Source organism: Sciurus vulgaris, assembly GCF_902686455.1.
Source record: "Sciurus vulgaris genome assembly, chromosome: 10".
Classification (NCBI taxonomy): Eukaryota; Metazoa; Chordata; class Mammalia; order Rodentia; family Sciuridae; genus Sciurus; species Sciurus vulgaris.
Genome location: NC_136470.1, coordinates 116,599,371 through 116,615,971, shown reverse-complemented (window position 1 = coordinate 116,615,971; position 16,601 = coordinate 116,599,371). Strand labels below are relative to the sequence as shown.

General features: G+C 37.6%; 1 protein-coding gene across 13 annotated transcripts in view; it reads right to left on the bottom strand.

Moving 5' to 3' along the window:
* Positions 1-16,601, bottom strand: part of DOCK3 (dedicator of cytokinesis 3) — a 726,815-nt gene that overhangs the window by 89,471 nt on the left and 620,743 nt on the right. For all 13 annotated transcript variants that reach the window (XR_013757339.1, XM_079101030.1, XM_079101031.1 and 10 more), the window contains 3 exons: positions 15,301-15,398; positions 12,675-12,758; positions 11,651-11,751 (listed from right to left, as the gene is read on the bottom strand). Coding sequence is in view for 12 of the 13 variants with exons in the window: in XM_079101030.1 (XP_078957156.1) it covers positions 11,651-11,751; positions 12,675-12,758; positions 15,301-15,398 (283 nt within the window). In the remaining variant the exon portion in view is untranslated. The remainder of the gene's footprint in view (positions 1-11,650; positions 11,752-12,674; positions 12,759-15,300; positions 15,399-16,601) is intronic.

Here is a 16,601-nt window from a genome sequence, read left to right as displayed (position 1 = left end):
TTAATTAGTCAAATAGGAAATTCAGCAGTGAATTAGTGAAATAGGAAATAATATTCTGCTGATAGGCTAGAATGGAGTGATGAATCCATTACAGCTGTGGAATTTTGAGATCATCTGAGACAGATTCCTTATCCACAAGGAGTTGCTACATTTTAATCAGCAAATTATAATCATTCTTTCCCATTCTTCTTTTCTAAAAGACTTGGACTGAATGTATATTTTGTTTTCTTTTAAAGTGCTACGTCTTCAGAACATACAGCACTGACTGGTAAACAATGGACTCTGAATAAAAGCAAATAGTTTCCTACCATCCCATCCCATCTACCTCATTTCCTAAGAATTGAGTCACCTGAGAGGAATGGGATTTCTGGGTCAGAAGGTCTTCACATTATTTGGCAAAAGAACCCAAAGGAAAGAAAGAATAAAAATTGTGGTCACAACTGAGACCTATCAGTATCTGTCCCTGATCCTTAGGCAAGTTATTTCATACTCTGTGCCTCATTCTTTTTATTTAAAATATGGAGAAAATAACAGTACATTTCAAAGTGAATACTGATAGGATGAAAAACAAAACACTTAGTGTAGTAGTATCTACCCTCCAAAATTACATCAAAGTGTCAGAATTTCAATGACGCCACAGCATTGCCACTCTTGGGTTTTTTAAAAAATTTATTTTAATTAAAATTCATAAATTTACATAGGGCTATATTGTTTGATTCATTCTGTTATTTTTTTCCCTTCCCCCCACCCCTCCCACCCCTCTTTTCCCTCTATACAGCCCTTCCTTTCTCCATTCTTACCACCCTCCTTATCCCTAACCCTAAACCTAACCCTAACCCTAACCCTAACGCTAACCCCTCATACCCCCCCTTATATGTCCTCATCCGCTTAACAGTGAGATCATTCATCCTTTAGTTTTTTGAGATTGGCTTATCTCACTTAGCATGATATCCTCCAATTTCATCTATTTGCCTGCAAATGCCATGATTTTATCATTCTTCATGGTGGAGTAATATTCCATTGTATATATATGCCACAATTTCTTTATCCATTCATTAACTGAAGGGCATCTAGGTTAGTTCCACAATCTGGCTATAGTGAATTGAGCAGCAATGAATATTGATGTGGCTGTATCTCTGTAGTATGCTGATTTTAAGTCCTTTGGGTATAGGCCAAGGAGTGGGATAGCTGGGTCAAGTGGTGGTTCCATTCCAAGCTTTCTGAGGAATCTCCATACTGCTTTCCAGAGTGGCTGCACTAATTTGCAACCCCATCAGCAATGTATGAGTGTACCTTTTTCCCCACATCCTTGCCAACACCTATTGTTGCTTGTGTTCTTGATAATCGCCAATCTAGTTGGGGTGAGATGGAATCTTAGGGTAGTTTTGATTTGCATTTCTCTTATTACTAAAGATGTTGAACATTTTTTCATATATTTGTTGATTGCTTGTACATCTTCTGTGAAGTGTCCGTTCATTTCCTTAGCCCATTTGTTGATTGGGTTATTTGTATTCTTGATGTAGAGTTTTTTGAGTTCTTTATAGATTCTGGAAATTAGCACTCTATCTGAAGTATGAGTGGCAAAGATATTCTCCCACTCTGTAGGCTCTCTCTTCACATTACTGATAGTTTCCTTTGCTGAGAGAAAGCTTTTTAGTTTGAATCTATCCCAGTGGTTGATTCTAGCTTTTATTTCTTGTGCTATGGGAGTCCTGTTAAGGAAAGTCTAATCCTAAGCCAACAAGTTGAAGGTTTGGACCTACTTTTTCTTCTATAAGATGCAGGGTCTGTGGTCTGATTCCGAGGTCCTGATCCATTTTGAGTTGAGTTTTGTGCAGGGTGAGAGATAGGGATTTAGTTTCATTCTGTTGCATATGGATTTCCAGTTTTCCCAGCACCATTTGTTGAAGAGGCTATCTTTTCTCCATTGCATATTTCTGGCACCTTTGTCTAGTATGAGAAAATTGTATTTATTTGGGTTTGTTACCGTGTCCTCTATTCTGTACCATTGATCTACCTGTCTATTTTGGTACCAATACCATGCCGTTTTTGTTACTATTGCTTTGTAGTATAGTTGAAGATCTGGTATTGTGATACCCCCTGCTTCGCTCTTTCTGCTGAGGATTGCTTTAGCTATTCTGGGTTTCTTATTCTTCCAGATGAATTTCATAATTGCTTGCTCTATTTCTGTAAGGTACATCATTGGGATTTTAATTGGAATTGCATTGAATCTGTATAGCACTTTAGGTAGTATGGCCATTTTGACAATATTAATTCTGCCTATCCAAGAACATGGGAGATCTTTCCATCTTCTAAGGTTTTCTTTAATTTCTTTGTTTAGTGTTCTGTAGTTCTCACTGTAGAGGTCTTTCACCTCTTTTGTGAGATTGATTCCCAAGTATTTTATTTTTTTCGAGGCTATTGTGAATGGGGTAGTTTTCCTAATTTCTCTTTCTGAAGATTCATCACTTATGTATAAGAATGCATTGGATTTATGAACATTGATCTTATAACCTGCTACTTTACTGAATTCACTTATGAGTTCTAAGAGTTTTCTGGTGGAATTTCCAGGTTCCTCTAAATATATAATCATGTCATCAGCGAACAGGGATAGTTTGAGTTCTTCTTTTCCAATTCATATCCCTTTAATTTCTTTGGTTTGTCTAATTGCTCTGGATAGAGTCTTAAGAACAATGTTGAATAGAAGTGGTGAAAGAGGGCATCCCTGTCTTGTTCCAGTTTTTAGGGGGAATGCTTTCAGTTTTTCACCATTTAGAGTGATATTGGCCATGGGCTTAGCGTAGATGGCCTTTACAATGTTAAGGAATGTTCCCACTACCCCAATTTTCTCTAGTGTTTTGAGCATGAAAGGATGCTGTATTTTAACGAATGCTTTTTCTGCATCTATTGAAATAATCATGTGATTCTTAACTTTTAGTCTGTTGATATGGTGAATGACATTTATTGATTTCTGGATGTTGAACCAACCTTGCATCCCTGGGATAACACCCACTTGATCGTGGTGCACTATCTTTTTAATATATTTTTGTATGTGATTTGCTAAAATTTTGTTGAGAATTTTTGCATCGATGTTCATTAAGGATATTGGTCTGAAATTTTCTTTCCTTGATGTGTCTCTGTCTGGTTTAGATATCAGGGTGATATTGGCTTCATAGAATGAGTTTGGGGAGGGTTCCCTCCTCTTCTATTTTATGGAATACTTTGAGAAGTATTGGAATGAGCTCTTCTTTTTTGTAGAACTCGGTTTTGTAGAACTCAGCTGAGAACCCATCTGGTCCCGGACTTTTCTTTGTTGGTAGGCTTTTGATGACCTGTTCTATTTCATTGCTTGAAATTGATTTATTTAAGTTGTGTATGTCCTCCTCGTTCAGTTTAGGGAATTCATATGTGTCTAGAAACTTGTTGATGTCTTTGAGGTTTTCTGTTTTGTTGGAGTATAGATTTTCAAAATAGCTTCTAATTATGTTTTGTATTTCACTCGTGTCTATAGTGATATTTCCTTGTTCATTCCGAATTTTAGTAATTTGAGTTTTCTCCCTCTTTCTCTTTGTTAGTGTGGCTAAGGGTTTATTAATTTTGTTTATTTTTTCAAAGAACCAACTATTTATTTTGTTAATTTTTCCGATTGTTTCTTTTGTTTCAATTTTGTTGATTTCGGCTCTGATTTTAACTATTTCCTGTCTTCTACTACTTTTGGTGTTGGTCTGCTCTTCTTTTTCTAGGATTTTGAGCTGTAGTGTTAAGTAGTTTATTTGTTGATTTCTACTTCTTTTGTTGAATGTGCTCCATGAAATAAATCTTCCTCTAAGTACTGCTTTCATAGTGTCCCAGAGATTTTGATATGATGTGTCTTTTTTCTCATTTACTTCTAAGAATTTTTTAATTTCCCTCCTGATGTCTTCTGTTATCCATTCATCATATAACAGTGTATTATTTAATCTCCAGGTATTGGAGAAGTTTCTGTTTTTTATTCTGTCATTTATTTCTAATTTCAATCCATTATGATCTGATAGAGTACAAGGTAGTATCTCTATCTTCTTGTATTTGCTAACAGTAGTTTTGTGGCATAAGACATGGTCTATTTTAGAGAAGGATCCATGTGCTGCTGAGAAGAAAGTGTATTCGTTCTTTGTTGGATGGTATATTGTATATAAGTTGGTGAAGTCTAAATTGTTGATTGTGTTATTAGATCTATGGTTTCTTTATTCAATTTTTGTTTGGATGATCTATCCAGCAGTGAGAGAGGTGTGTTAAAATCGCCTAGTATTATTGTGTTGTGGTCTATTTGATTTCTGGAATTGAGGAGGATTTGTGTGACGTACATGGATGAGCCAATGTTTGGGGCATAGATATTTAGGATTGTTATGTTTTGCTGATTTATGCTTCCCTTAAGCAGTATGTAATGTCCTTCTTTATCCCTTCTGACTAATGTTGGCTTGAAGTCCACATTATCTGAAATGAAGATGGATATTCCAGCTTTTTTGCTGTGTCCATGTGCATGGTTGTTTTTTCTCATCCTTTCACCTTTAGTCTATGGGTATCTCTTTCTATGAGATGAGTCTCTTGCAGGCAGCAAATTGTTGGATTTTTCTTTTTAATCCATTCTGCCAGTCTATGTCTTTTGATTGATGAGTTCAGGCCATTAACATTCAGGATTATTATTGTGATATGCTTTGTATTCCCAGTCATTTGACTCATTTTTGTTTTTTGACATGATTTGGTTTCTCCTTTATTTGGCTATACCTTTAGGCTAGTTCCTCCCGTTGCTGGTTTGCATCGTTGTTTTTCATCTCTTTCTCAACGAATATTTTGCTGAGAATGTTCTGCAATGCTGGCTTTCTTTTTGTAAATTCCTTTAGCTTTTGTTTATCATGGAAGGATCTTATTTCATCTTCAAATCTGAAAGTACGTTTTGCTGGGTATAAGATTCTTGGTTGGCATCCATTTCCTTTCAGGGCTTGGTAAATGTTGTTCCAGGTCCTTCTAGCTTTTAGGGTCTGGATTGAAAAATCTGCTGATACTCTTATTGATTTCCCCCTGAATGTAATTTGATTCTTTTCTCTCACTGCCTTTAAAATTCTGCCTTTCTTTTGTCTGTTAGGTATTTTCATAATGATGTGCCTTGGTGTGGGTCTGTTGTAATTTTGTATATTTGGAGTCCTATAAGCCTCTTGTACTTGGTTTTCCATTTCATTCTTCAGATTTGGAAAATTTTCTGATATTATTTCATTGAATAGATTGTTCATTCCTTTGGTTTGTTTCTCTAAGCCTTCCTCAACCCCAACAATTCTTAAATTTGGCCTTTTCATGATATCCCATAATTCTTGTAGATTCTGTTCATGATTTCTTACCATCTTTTCTGTTTGGTCAACTTTGTTTTCAAGATTAAATATTTCATCTTCAATATCTGAGGTTCTGTCTTCCAGGTGTTCTATCCTATTGGTTATGCTTTCTATGGAGTTTTTAACTTGGTTTATTGTTTCCTTCATTTCAAGGATTTCTGTTTGTTTTTTATTTTCAGTATCTTTAACTCTTTATTGAAATGATCTCTTGCTTCCTGTATTTGCTCCTTTAACTGTTGATTGGTGCGATCATTTAATGCCTGCATTTGCTCTTTCATCTCCTCATTTTCTTCCCTGATTGTTTTAATTATGTACATTCTGAACTCCCTTTCTGACATTTCTTCTGCTGTGCTGTCATTGGGTTTTATTGATATAGTATCTAGGTTTGTTTGGGACATTTTCTTCCCTTGTTTTCTCATATTGGTCAGATGTCATTGGGACTTTGTGATATTGCAGAATTCTTGTATTGGCTTATAGTGTCCCTGTAGATTTCCAGTGTATCACCTTCCTGCCTTCAGTAGCCTGAAGTCTTGGAGTAACTTGATAATGCAGTGCTTCTGAAGAAAGCTGCCCCTAGCCTGCTACTGGTTCCAGGGGTTGGAGCTGGCTCTGTGTGGAAAGGCTCTCACTGGGGGGCCTGCTCCGAGAAGCTAGCCTGGAAAGGCACTTCCCGCCAGAGGGTGCCGGGCTGTGGGCTGCTTGGGGAAGTCCCTGGCTGCCCTGTCCTGGTCCCTGAAGCAACCTGCGGGCAGGAACACGCCGCCCTGGTTCAGGGACTTGAAGCTTCGTTCTGTGCAGAAAGGCTCTCACTGGGGGTCTGCTCCGAGATGCTGGAGAATCTGGCCCTGTGGGAGTAAACCACTGCCGGAGTGCGCAGAGCTGCTTGGGGAAGACTCTAGCTGCCCTACCCTACTCTAATAAACCACCCGAATCCGGGCCTGCCACCGGGGCAGCGCTTCACCGGGTGGGGGAGATTCACCCCGTGGCTCTATTTTAGTCCGAGTCTCTCAATGCCTCCCCTTCTTGAATCCTGGGTTCTGGAGAGACTGGAGATGCAGTCACCCTCTAGTCCGCCATCTTGGATTGCCCCGTGGAAGAAACCTGCGACCAGGGGAGTGGGGGGGACAGGTCTGGCTGGAGAGGTCTCTGGCTGCCTTGCCCTGGTCCCAGAGGCTGCTGGTGGGCCGGAGGTCTCCGCTGGCTTGGGGACTTGTGGCTGGCTCTGTGTGGAAAGGCTCTCACTGGGGGGCCTGCTCCGAGAAGCTAGCCTGGAAAGGTGCTTCCCGTGGTGAGGGGGCGGGCTGCAGGCTGCTTGGGGAAGTCCCTGGCTGCCCTGTCCTGTCCCTAAGCAACCTGCGGGCAGGAACTCGCTGCCCTGGTTCAGGGACTTGAAGCTTGGTTCTGTGCAGAAAGGGTCTCACTGGGGGACCTGCTCTGAGATGCTGGAGAATCTGGCCCTGTGGGAGAAGCCCACTGCTGGAGTGCGCAGAGCTGCCTGGGGAAGACTCTAGCTGCTCTGCCCTACTCTAATAAGCCACCTGAATCCGGGCCTGCCACCCGGGCAGCGCTTCACCAGGTGGGGAGATTCACCCCGTGGCTCTGTTTTAGTCCGAGTCTCTCAGTGCCTCCCCTTCTTGAATCCTGGGTTCTGGAGCGACTGGAGATGCAGTCACCCTCTAGTCCACCATTCTGGATCGCCCCCCACTCTTGGGTTTTATTTGTGTTTTCAACAACTGTGCTAATTTCATTTTGGAATAAATATAACTAAGGAGGTGAAAATTGAAAATTGAAAATTATGAAACACTGAGGAAATAATTTGAAGAAGACCTTATAAGATGGAAAGGCCTACCATGTTCACAAATGGTCAGAATTAATATTTTCAAAATGATCATTGTACCAAAAGCAATCTACAGATTCAATGCAATCCCCATCAAAATACCAATGACAATCTTCACAAAACTACAAAAACAATCCTAAAATTTACATGGAAGAATAAAAGACTCAGGATAGCCAAAGCAACCCTGTGCAACAAGAGTGAGACTAGAGGCATCACAATACCTGATCTCGATTTATACCACAGAGCTATAGAAACAAAAAGAGCATGGTGTTAGCATAAAATCAGTATGAAGACCAATGGAATATACTAGAAAACACAAGAGACAAATATACATAAATTCAGCATCTGATCTTTGACAAACTTGACAAAAGCATACTTTAGAGAAAAGATAGCATTTTAAACAAATGGTGCTGAGAAAATTGGATAGCCAAATGTAGAAGAATGAAACTAGATTTCCTACTCTCACCCTGCACAAAAATCAACTCAAAGTGGGTCAAAGACCTAGGAATCATACCAGAAACAATTAAACAGCTAGAATAAAACAGAAGGGCAACACTTCAACACATTGGCTTGGCACCAACTTCCTTAACAAGACTCCTGAAGCTCAAGAAATAAAACAAAGAATCAATAAGTGGGAGATCATTAACCAGCTTCTGGGTTGGGGATATAGATCAGTGGTAGAGTGCTTTCCTGGCATGCAAGAAGTCCAGCACCACAGGGGGGAATATATGAACAAATGAAAGCTTCTGCATAGCAAAGGAAAAAAATTAAGAGCATGAAGAGAGAGAAAATTTTTGCCTGTTATTCTTCCAACAGGGGACTAATAACCAGAATATGTAAAGAACTCAAAAAACTTGATATCAAAAAACCAATAACCCATTCAATAAATGGATAAAAGATCTAAAGAGACAATTATCTAAAGAGGAAAGGCAAATGATAACAAATATATGATAAAAATGTTAACATCTTTAGCAATCAGGGAGATGCAAATCAAAACTACACTGAGATTTCATCTTACCCCAGCTAGAATGGCAGTCATCAATAATACAAATAACAGCAATTGCTGGTGAGAATGTGAGGAAAAGAGTAGACTAATTCATTGTTGATGGGACTGCAAATTAGTATAACCACTTTGGAAAGCAGTTATGGAGATTTCTCAAAGGACTAGGAATGGAACCACCATATGACCCAGCTGTACCACTCCTTGGTATGTCTTCAAAAGAACTAAAATTAGTAAACTATAATAACATATGCCTGCTAATATTTATAGCAGCACAATCCACAATGGCCAAGATATGGAACCTTCCTAGGTACCCATCAATAGACAAATGGATTAAGAAAATGTGGTACATATACATAATGAAGTTCTACTCAGCCATAAAGAATAATGAAATTATGTGATTACTAGCAATGTATGAAACCAGAAAACCCATGCTAAGTGAAATAAGCCAGACTCAGAAAATCAAGGGTTGAATGTTTTCTCTCATATGTGGAAGCTAGAGAGAAAAAAGGAATTTAAAAAAGATGATCTCAATAACAGAAGGGAGATCAATACCACAGAAGCAGAGGACCAAGGAGGAGGGAGGAGAGGAAGAACAGGGAATGGAGTTGACCAAATCATGCTATGTGCATGTAATGAATATATCAAAATGCATTCCAATTTTATATGTAACTATAATGTACCAATTCAAAATAATTAAATAAATAGAAGGAATACCAATAGAGTAAAGGAAAGTGCATAGGGGGAGGAGAAGGGGAGGGAAAGGGGTATTGGGGATTGAAGTGGAGAAAACTCTGTTATACGCATTTATGAATATGTCAAAATGAATCTCATTATTATGTATAACTGTAATGAACTAAAAATAATAAAATTTTTAAAATATTCATTTCATAAATGAAAATGATTATTTCTTATTGTTTCAATAATTGTCTTAGATAATCTCTATTTCCTATGTTTGTTTACCAAATACATTATGTTTTTTGGTGACTGTCTATTTTCTTTGACATTTATTTGAGAGTACTGTATTTAACTACTTACATGTTTCTTATGGAAAAAGTAAGACTTATTTTTAGCAGCTTCACCATCATTTCTTAGAAAAGTATGGCAACTATGTAATCAACTATAGTTTTAAATGTCAGCTGAAAGCCCACAGTTAACATCATACTAAAAGGTGAAAGACTGAAATTTTTTCCTCTAAGATCAAGAATAAGTCAAGGATGCTTGCTTTTGCCACTTTTTTTTCAACATGTGATGGGATTTCAACTTAGAGCAATTATCAAGAAAAGAAATAAAAAGCATCCAAATTAAGAAGAAGAATGAAAAGTTATCTCTGTTTTCAGGTGACAGGATCTCAAATGTATAAACACTAAAGACTCCACAAGAGGTTGGTTGCAGTGGTGCATGCCTGTAATTTCAGCAACTTGGAAGGCTAAGTCAGGAGAATTGCAAGTTTGCTGCCAACTTTGACAAAAGCAAGACCCTGACTCAAAACAAAACAAAACAAAACAAAACAAAACATAAAAACCACGTGTGGGAGATGTAGTTCAGTAGTAGAGTATCCCTGGATTCAATCCCAACACTGGGGAAAAAAAGGTTAGAACTAATAAATGAATTCAGGACACGAAATCAACACAGAAAAATGAGTTGCATTTCTATACACTAACAATGAACAATCTGAAAAGGAAAGTAAGAAAAAAGTCCATTTAATAATGGCACTGAAAGGAATAAAATATTAGGAATAAAGTAAGGAGGTGAAAGACTTGTACACTGCTAATTACACAATGTTGCTGAAAGAAATTAAAAAAGACATCCCATGTTCATGTATTGAAAGACTTAATATTGTTAAGCTGTCAATACTACCCAAAGTGATCTACAGATTCAATGCAATCTCAATCAAAATGATGAAAGAATTTTTTTTCAGAAATAGAAAATGCCACACTAAAATTCATATGGAATCTGAAGGACCCAGAATAGCCAAAATACTCTTGAAGAAAAAGAACAAAGTGGAAGTCTCATGCTTCTTGATTTCAAAACTTAGTACAAAGCTATGATAATTAAAACAACATTGTACTGACATAAAAACATATCTACAACAGGGGAATAAAATAGCTTAGAAATAAACCTTCCTATGAATGGTCAAATGATTTTCAACAGGATGTCAAGTTCATTCAATGAGAAAAAGCAACAAATGGTACAGGGATACCCAGGTATTGGGTATCCATGTGCAAAATGAATAAAGTTGGAAACTTTTGTTATACAATATACAAAAATCACTCAAAATGGATCAAAGATCTAAATTTATAAGAGCAAACTCCTTAAAGAAACGGGGAAAGTTTCATGACACTGTATTTGGCAATGATTATTTATAAATCATATAAGGTGCTAATATCCAGAGAATATAAAGAACTCCTACAACTCAATGACAACAAAAAAACTGATTAAAAAAATGAACAAAGGACGAATAGCTATTTCTCCAAAGAAGACATATAAATGGCCAATAAGCAAACAAAAGATGCTCGACATCACTAACCTTTAGGGAAATGCAAATGTAAATGACAAAAAGATACCACTTCACACCCATTAGGATGGCTACTATCAAAAAATCACTTTTGGGTATATACCTAAAAGAAGTGAAATCAGGGTCTTGAAGATATATTTGTACAATCATATATATTGGAGCACTATTCAAAATGCTAAAAGATGGAAGTAATCCAATTGCCCATCAATGGATGGATGGACAAGTAGATAAAATGTGATTGATTATATATATATATATATATATGTGTGTGTGTGTGTGTGTGTGTGTGTGTGTGTGTGTGCACAAGTGATATATTATTTATATATATATATATTATTTATATATATATAATCTGACAAATGGTACAACATGGATGAAACTCAAAGACATGTTAATTGAAATAATCTGCTCACAAAAGGACAAATACACTATGACTCCTCCTACATGAGGAAACTAGAGTAGTCAAAATTCATAGCGCTAGAAAGTAGAACGGTGATTTCTAGGGGATGGGAGAAATGGGGAATGGAATTATTGTTAACTGTTACAGAATTTCAGCTTTATATAATGAACAGTTCTGGAGATGGATGGAGTTCTGGTGAATGAACAATATGAATGGCACTTAATGGCACTGAACCATAAACTTAGAAAATGGTTAAAATGGTAAATTTTATGTTACATGCATTTTATCACAATTAAAATATTAAATTAGGGGCTGGAGTTGTGGTTCAGTGATAGAGCAATTGTCTGGCACATGTGAGGCCCTGGGTTTGATACTCAGCTCCACATATAAATAAATAAAATATAAACTAAACTAAAAAGTATTATAAAATATTAAACAAGTCAACTGAATTGTGGTTGCAGCTGAACTTTTTTTTTAAGACTTTCTTTATGCTCAAACACAAGTCCTAATAATGACACTAAATGCAACTTACTTGTATGCCAGTGCTCCAGCAAAGTGCTTTTGGATATATGTATCCATCACAGGTCGGAAGTGGAAATACTTGATGTCTCTGAGCAGGTTGATGATGAAAACCTGGGAGAGATAGTGGTTAGGTCACCAGGGTTCACTGGAGGCTGCAGACTCATCTCTCACCAGAAACGGATTATCTTCTTCAAGGAATGCAAACTGTCAGTATTTTGTCTTTATTCCCCATGGGTAGTAACTATAAGATTTCCATTCTATTTTTCTCTTCTCTCACTCTCAGCCTCCCAATCCAGAACCTGAGTCCATCAGTTTGTGCCTGTGTTACTCTGAGCCTCCCTTTACAAGGCTAAGTAGTACAATATGGATCAGAGACAGGCAAAACACGATCTGTATTGGTGGCATAAATACTAAAACTTGGAAAACTGGGGAAAAAAGATTGTCTTGTGAGCTGCATCAGGCTATGGAAGGCTGTGCCCTTCGGAAATGGGGCTGGAGGCAAGTGCCCATTCCAACTCTCACCTTGGTTCCTAATTATGTAGATTGTAGTATCTGGTTTTCCTTGAATGAATATATAGCCCTCTGTTGGGACTAGATATAATAAGAAAAATGCACTAAATGACCTTCTGATACTCTGGTTCTGAAACAACTGCATAGAATGAGAGAAGGAGAGAGACTCCAGAGACCTCTGAATTGCATAGGTTTCTGGGACCAGCATGAGTGAGTCTCTGTTTTTCCCAGTGGTTATATCCTACTTTGTTAGTGAAAAAATGGGCCATTTGGTTTCCTCTATTAGTCCCTGGGCTTCTTGCTAGTATAGGTCACTATTGCTGGGGTCAAACCTGATCTTGGAGAGATCTGTCGGGTAGGTTGGTTGTCTTCCTTGGGTGACACTTCTCAGTCCCTTTTCTATTGGAAATACCTGCACCTTTTGCTGCCTCATTTTGGTAAGTTGGAGTGTTTTTTAAGAAGTTTTGAAGCATGTGACAGAAATAATTAATAAAAATGAAAAGTCAAGAAGTGAAGTGACTTACCAGAGACTGAAACACCAACAGGCCATATTTCTCTGTATTATCATCCAAAATCACAAACAGTGTATCTAAGATGTCCTGAAGGAACTGAAACAGTATCAAAAGCAGAGGCTCAGGTCTCAGGACCTTGCATACATGGTCAAATTCCCATACCAATGAATTTCACTTTCAATAAATAAAACGAAAGATCTAGAATCTTAAAACAGGACTTAAAAAATATCTAGTATCCTGCTTTCACCTAGCTAAGGGATAAGTAGGTGAACTGGGGCTGTTTACCTATAGCCCAAGGACTGAAAAAGGAGGTTCTTTCTGTTGGGTAAGTTCTAAACTTGTAAGGAAAGAGCCATTACCTTAAACAAACAAATAAATAAGTATGACACCCAGGCAGAAGAGCAATTTTAAAATAAAAAGGTTCAGCGATTCTGATACAAAATTTGAGAAAAACAGCTCACTTTCCCGGGACTTCACAGAATTTAGCAATCCCTTACTCTCTAATGTGGCCTAACTATAGAGGGTACATTAGGATAAGATGTAACAAGCTAGACCTTACCTATAGTAACTATTTTTTTGTTTAGGAATTAGTATTCCAGGAGAAGGGAGAATGCAGCCAGTGAGGACTGTCAGTGAGGGTAAAAAAAAAATCTGATAGTGTTCCTCATTGCTGTTTCTTTTTGAACATGTCTTTTTTCTTTCTTTTCTTTTTTGAGTTAGAAAAAGGGAGAAACAAATACTGATAGATGCTTAAAGTCTAAAAATCAAATCTAATACTTTGCCAGTCAAATACCAAGTTAAATGATATAACATAATTTATTTCAAAACAATATGAAGTGGAAGTGTAGATTAGGGTGTTGATGAATTAGGACTGGTAATGGTTTAGTGGTTAGTGAAATTAGGTGAGGGATACCTTTAGGACTCTTTTTATACTATTGCCAACTATTGGGTATGCTTGAAATTTTCCAATAAAAAGTGAAAAAAATTCAAATTGTCAGCATATTCTCTTTTGGCTGTCTGAAGACAAATTACTGAAGTTAAGCCAGATAAACTGGTAGGATGTTTTCTTGTCAGGAATATGATCACTCTTTCTTTTCTTCTTTTTTTGGTACCAGGGACTGAACTCATGGGCACTTAACCACAGAGACATATTCCCCAGCCCTTTGTTATATTTTATTAGAAACAGGGTCTTGTTGAGTTGCTTAGGGGCTCACTAAGTTGCTGAGGCTGGGTTTGAACTCATGATCTTCCTGCCTTCCAACTCACTGGGATTACAGGCATGCCCCAGTGCACCCGGCTATGACAACTTTTTCTTAAGAAGACTATCAACTTCTTAATAACTTGTCTGTGTACTTGTTAGTAATTTTATGTTTAAAAGAAAGATACGAGTATGAATTTATCTTAGGTTTCAAAACTAGTATTAGTTTATGAAAAATTAAAAAAATTGATAATGGATCAATTCATTAAAATCAAATTCATACATTAACTTCATAAAAGTATAGACTTTACAATGAGCTGTTAAATGAAAATATAGACAGTGCATCTAATCTAACTGATTTGTGATGGCAGAGCTAAGGAAGTTCATTAGGGACAGAATGCCTTCTCAAAATTTAATCTGTAGCCTACATTCTGTTGCTCTTGCTGATGACTGAATGCATCTCTACCTTCCTCAGTAGAGTTCAGTTCATTATGTATGATTCACCTACTGTGTTTTCACCACCAGCAAGTGTCTGGGTTATTCTTGAGCTAAAACTGGGTGGGGAAACATTTTGCCTAGAGAAATCCTATAAAAACAACTGGGAACTGGTGGTATCGCTGTCAGCCTGCTTAAGGTCATTAGATAAGGAGTGTCATAAAGGTACTTTGAGAAAGCATTTGAGGTAGGTGGTGAAGGTTTCACCATCACTGACTTGAAATGAGAGATGAGGCAAAATCAACCGCTACATATGAATGGACATTATTATTCAGAGTTCTAATAATCAGGAGAGTAGAGCCAGAAAGACATAAGGCTGGTTTGAGGTAAAAGGGTTACAAAAGTAAGGAAAATGAGAGGCCTAAAAAGAAGGCAGAAGAGACCTGAAGGAATGTAGGTAGCAAAAAACACAGGGACTGGTTCTGAGAGGATGCCTTACTACTCTCTCATAATAATTTTTCTCTCAGTGAAGAAAACAAATCAGAAAATGGGTTTATAATTATAATTAAAATTTAGTCTTTAAAAGGTTATAAACTTGTTATGATACATACTTTTTTTCTTCTTGTAGTACTGGGGATTGAACCCACGGCCTGTGCATGCTGGGCAAGCACTCACCCAGCCATTTTAAATTTTGTTTTAAGACAGGGTCTTGTTAAGTTGCCCAGACTGGCCTTAAACTTGTGATTCTCTTGCCTCAGCCTCCAAGTAGCTGGGATTATAGGTGTACACCACCACACCTGGCTATATACTTTTTTAAAAAAAGTAGCTAACCAAATTCTAAAACAAAATGAAACAGAACAAGAAAAACCTCTGAAGTATTCCTATTCATCTATTATGTACCTTGAGAAATTATCTTAGAGGGTAACTAGCAGAAATCACAGGGAGTGAAGGTCTTCTACCCAGATTCTTCCTCAGCAGTATGTTTGTACTGAGTAAAAGACATACCTTAACAATTTCCTCTCCACTGACATGCCGCAGCCTCCCTAGGATGTCCATGATCCGGTCTGGAAAGGCCTTCCATTTCAGTAGAGCAAGGAGGTCCACTAGAAAGCAAGCCCAAAAGATGGTGAACCTTGGTTCTTTCAAGGCTGAGCAAGGCCAAGATTCCCCCATACAAGGACAATTGGAATCTAGAGAAACAGAACTAGCCACGAGCATAACAATAGACTCTTTTTTTGTTATTGTAAACAAATGGGATACTTGTTGTTTCTCTATTTGTACATGGAGTCAAGGCATACCATTTGTGTAATCATAAACTAACATAGGGTAATGTTGTTTGATTCATTCTGTTATTTTTTCCGCTCCCCCCCACCCCTCCTTTCCCTCTATACAGTCCTTCCTTCCTCCATTCTTACCACCCTCCTTATCCCTAACCCTAAACCAAACCCTAACCCTAACGCTAACCCCTCCCACCCCCCATTATATGTCCTCATCTGCTTATCAGCGAGATCATTCGTCCTTTAGTTTTTTTTTTTTTTTGTCTTAACCTGAATTTTATTGTGAAATGAAACATGACTATTGGTAGCAGTTATTTTTCTGTGAAGGGAGGCATATGGTCCATTAGATAGTAGGGGGCAGATACCATTTCGTGGTACTCAACAAACTTTTAAGGAAAGGATAATGGTAATGGTAGATATTGATACTAACATAGTTATAAAAAATTGTGTCAAAGTATTAAAAGGACTTGTTGAATGGAACTTTTCCTCTGTATCTATTACCCTAGTCTTTTCTTTTTTGGTCAACTTTCTTGAAGACTAGCATGGATTTGCTGTCTTCATTCCCTCCGCTCTTGACCCAGACAAGAGCTCGGTCTAAAAGGCCATCTATCTTCTACACATTTCACCTGGAATGATGCATGGATCTGGCCCTGACTGTGAATCTGATTGAAGTCATTTCCTTCTTCCACTCTTGCCACATCAAATGGTTTCTAATATTGTCTTGTGCTCTCTGACCTTTCAAGCATCAGCACATTGCTTGGTTTAGCCTCCATTGCTTCATGACTGGCAGATAATATGGGTCCTGTCCAGATTTATGGCCCACATAGGTACAGATCTGTATATTTTTATTGTTAGCATCTGCTTGATCCCTCACTCCTAACCCTTCCCATATTCTTTTTCAAGGATAATAATATCATTTCGACAAATGAGGAGAGAAATAACCCTAAGTCCCACCTTCCCGCCCTGGAGGTTAAATGCATTTCTTTCCTATCCAAGTTTTCACAAAAGAAAGATTAAGGTTCTCGACAA